The following is a 257-nucleotide window of genomic DNA, read 5'->3' on the forward strand; positions in this document are numbered from 1 at the left end:
GGTGCCGCCGGGTGGTGGGCCCTGCCGCTGCCTCCCGTGGAAAGTCTCGGTGTCGGGGAGGGCTCCGGGGGTGCCCCGCATCCCTCCCCGCTCTCCCGGTGCTCCCCGGCCCTGCCCACATCTCGTGGTGTCCGTGTGCCCGGTGGTGTAGGTGACGTGCGTGGAGGTGGTTGAGGCGTACGTGGAGCGGATCAAGGAGGTCAATCCCCTCATCAACGCCGTCGTTAAGGACAGGTAAGCCGGGCAGAAGGAGCAGG

At 68.9% G+C, this 257-nt stretch overlaps 1 protein-coding gene across 1 annotated transcript in view; it reads left to right on the forward strand.

The window, feature by feature from the left end:
• Positions 1–151: 151 nt before the first annotated feature.
• The window catches only part of FAAH2 (fatty acid amide hydrolase 2), a gene marked incomplete at its 5' end in the record, with an annotated part of 6,883 nt that continues 6,777 nt past the window's right edge, over positions 152–257 (forward strand). The window contains one exon of the mRNA XM_009883439.1: positions 152–234. Within this exon, the coding sequence (XP_009881741.1) occupies positions 152–234 (83 nt within the window). The remainder of the gene's footprint in view (positions 235–257) is intronic.

The sequence above is a fragment of the Charadrius vociferus genome, unplaced genomic scaffold (genome assembly GCF_000708025.1).
Source record: "Charadrius vociferus isolate BGI_N301 unplaced genomic scaffold, ASM70802v2 scaffold824, whole genome shotgun sequence".
Classification (NCBI taxonomy): domain Eukaryota; kingdom Metazoa; phylum Chordata; class Aves; order Charadriiformes; family Charadriidae; genus Charadrius; species Charadrius vociferus.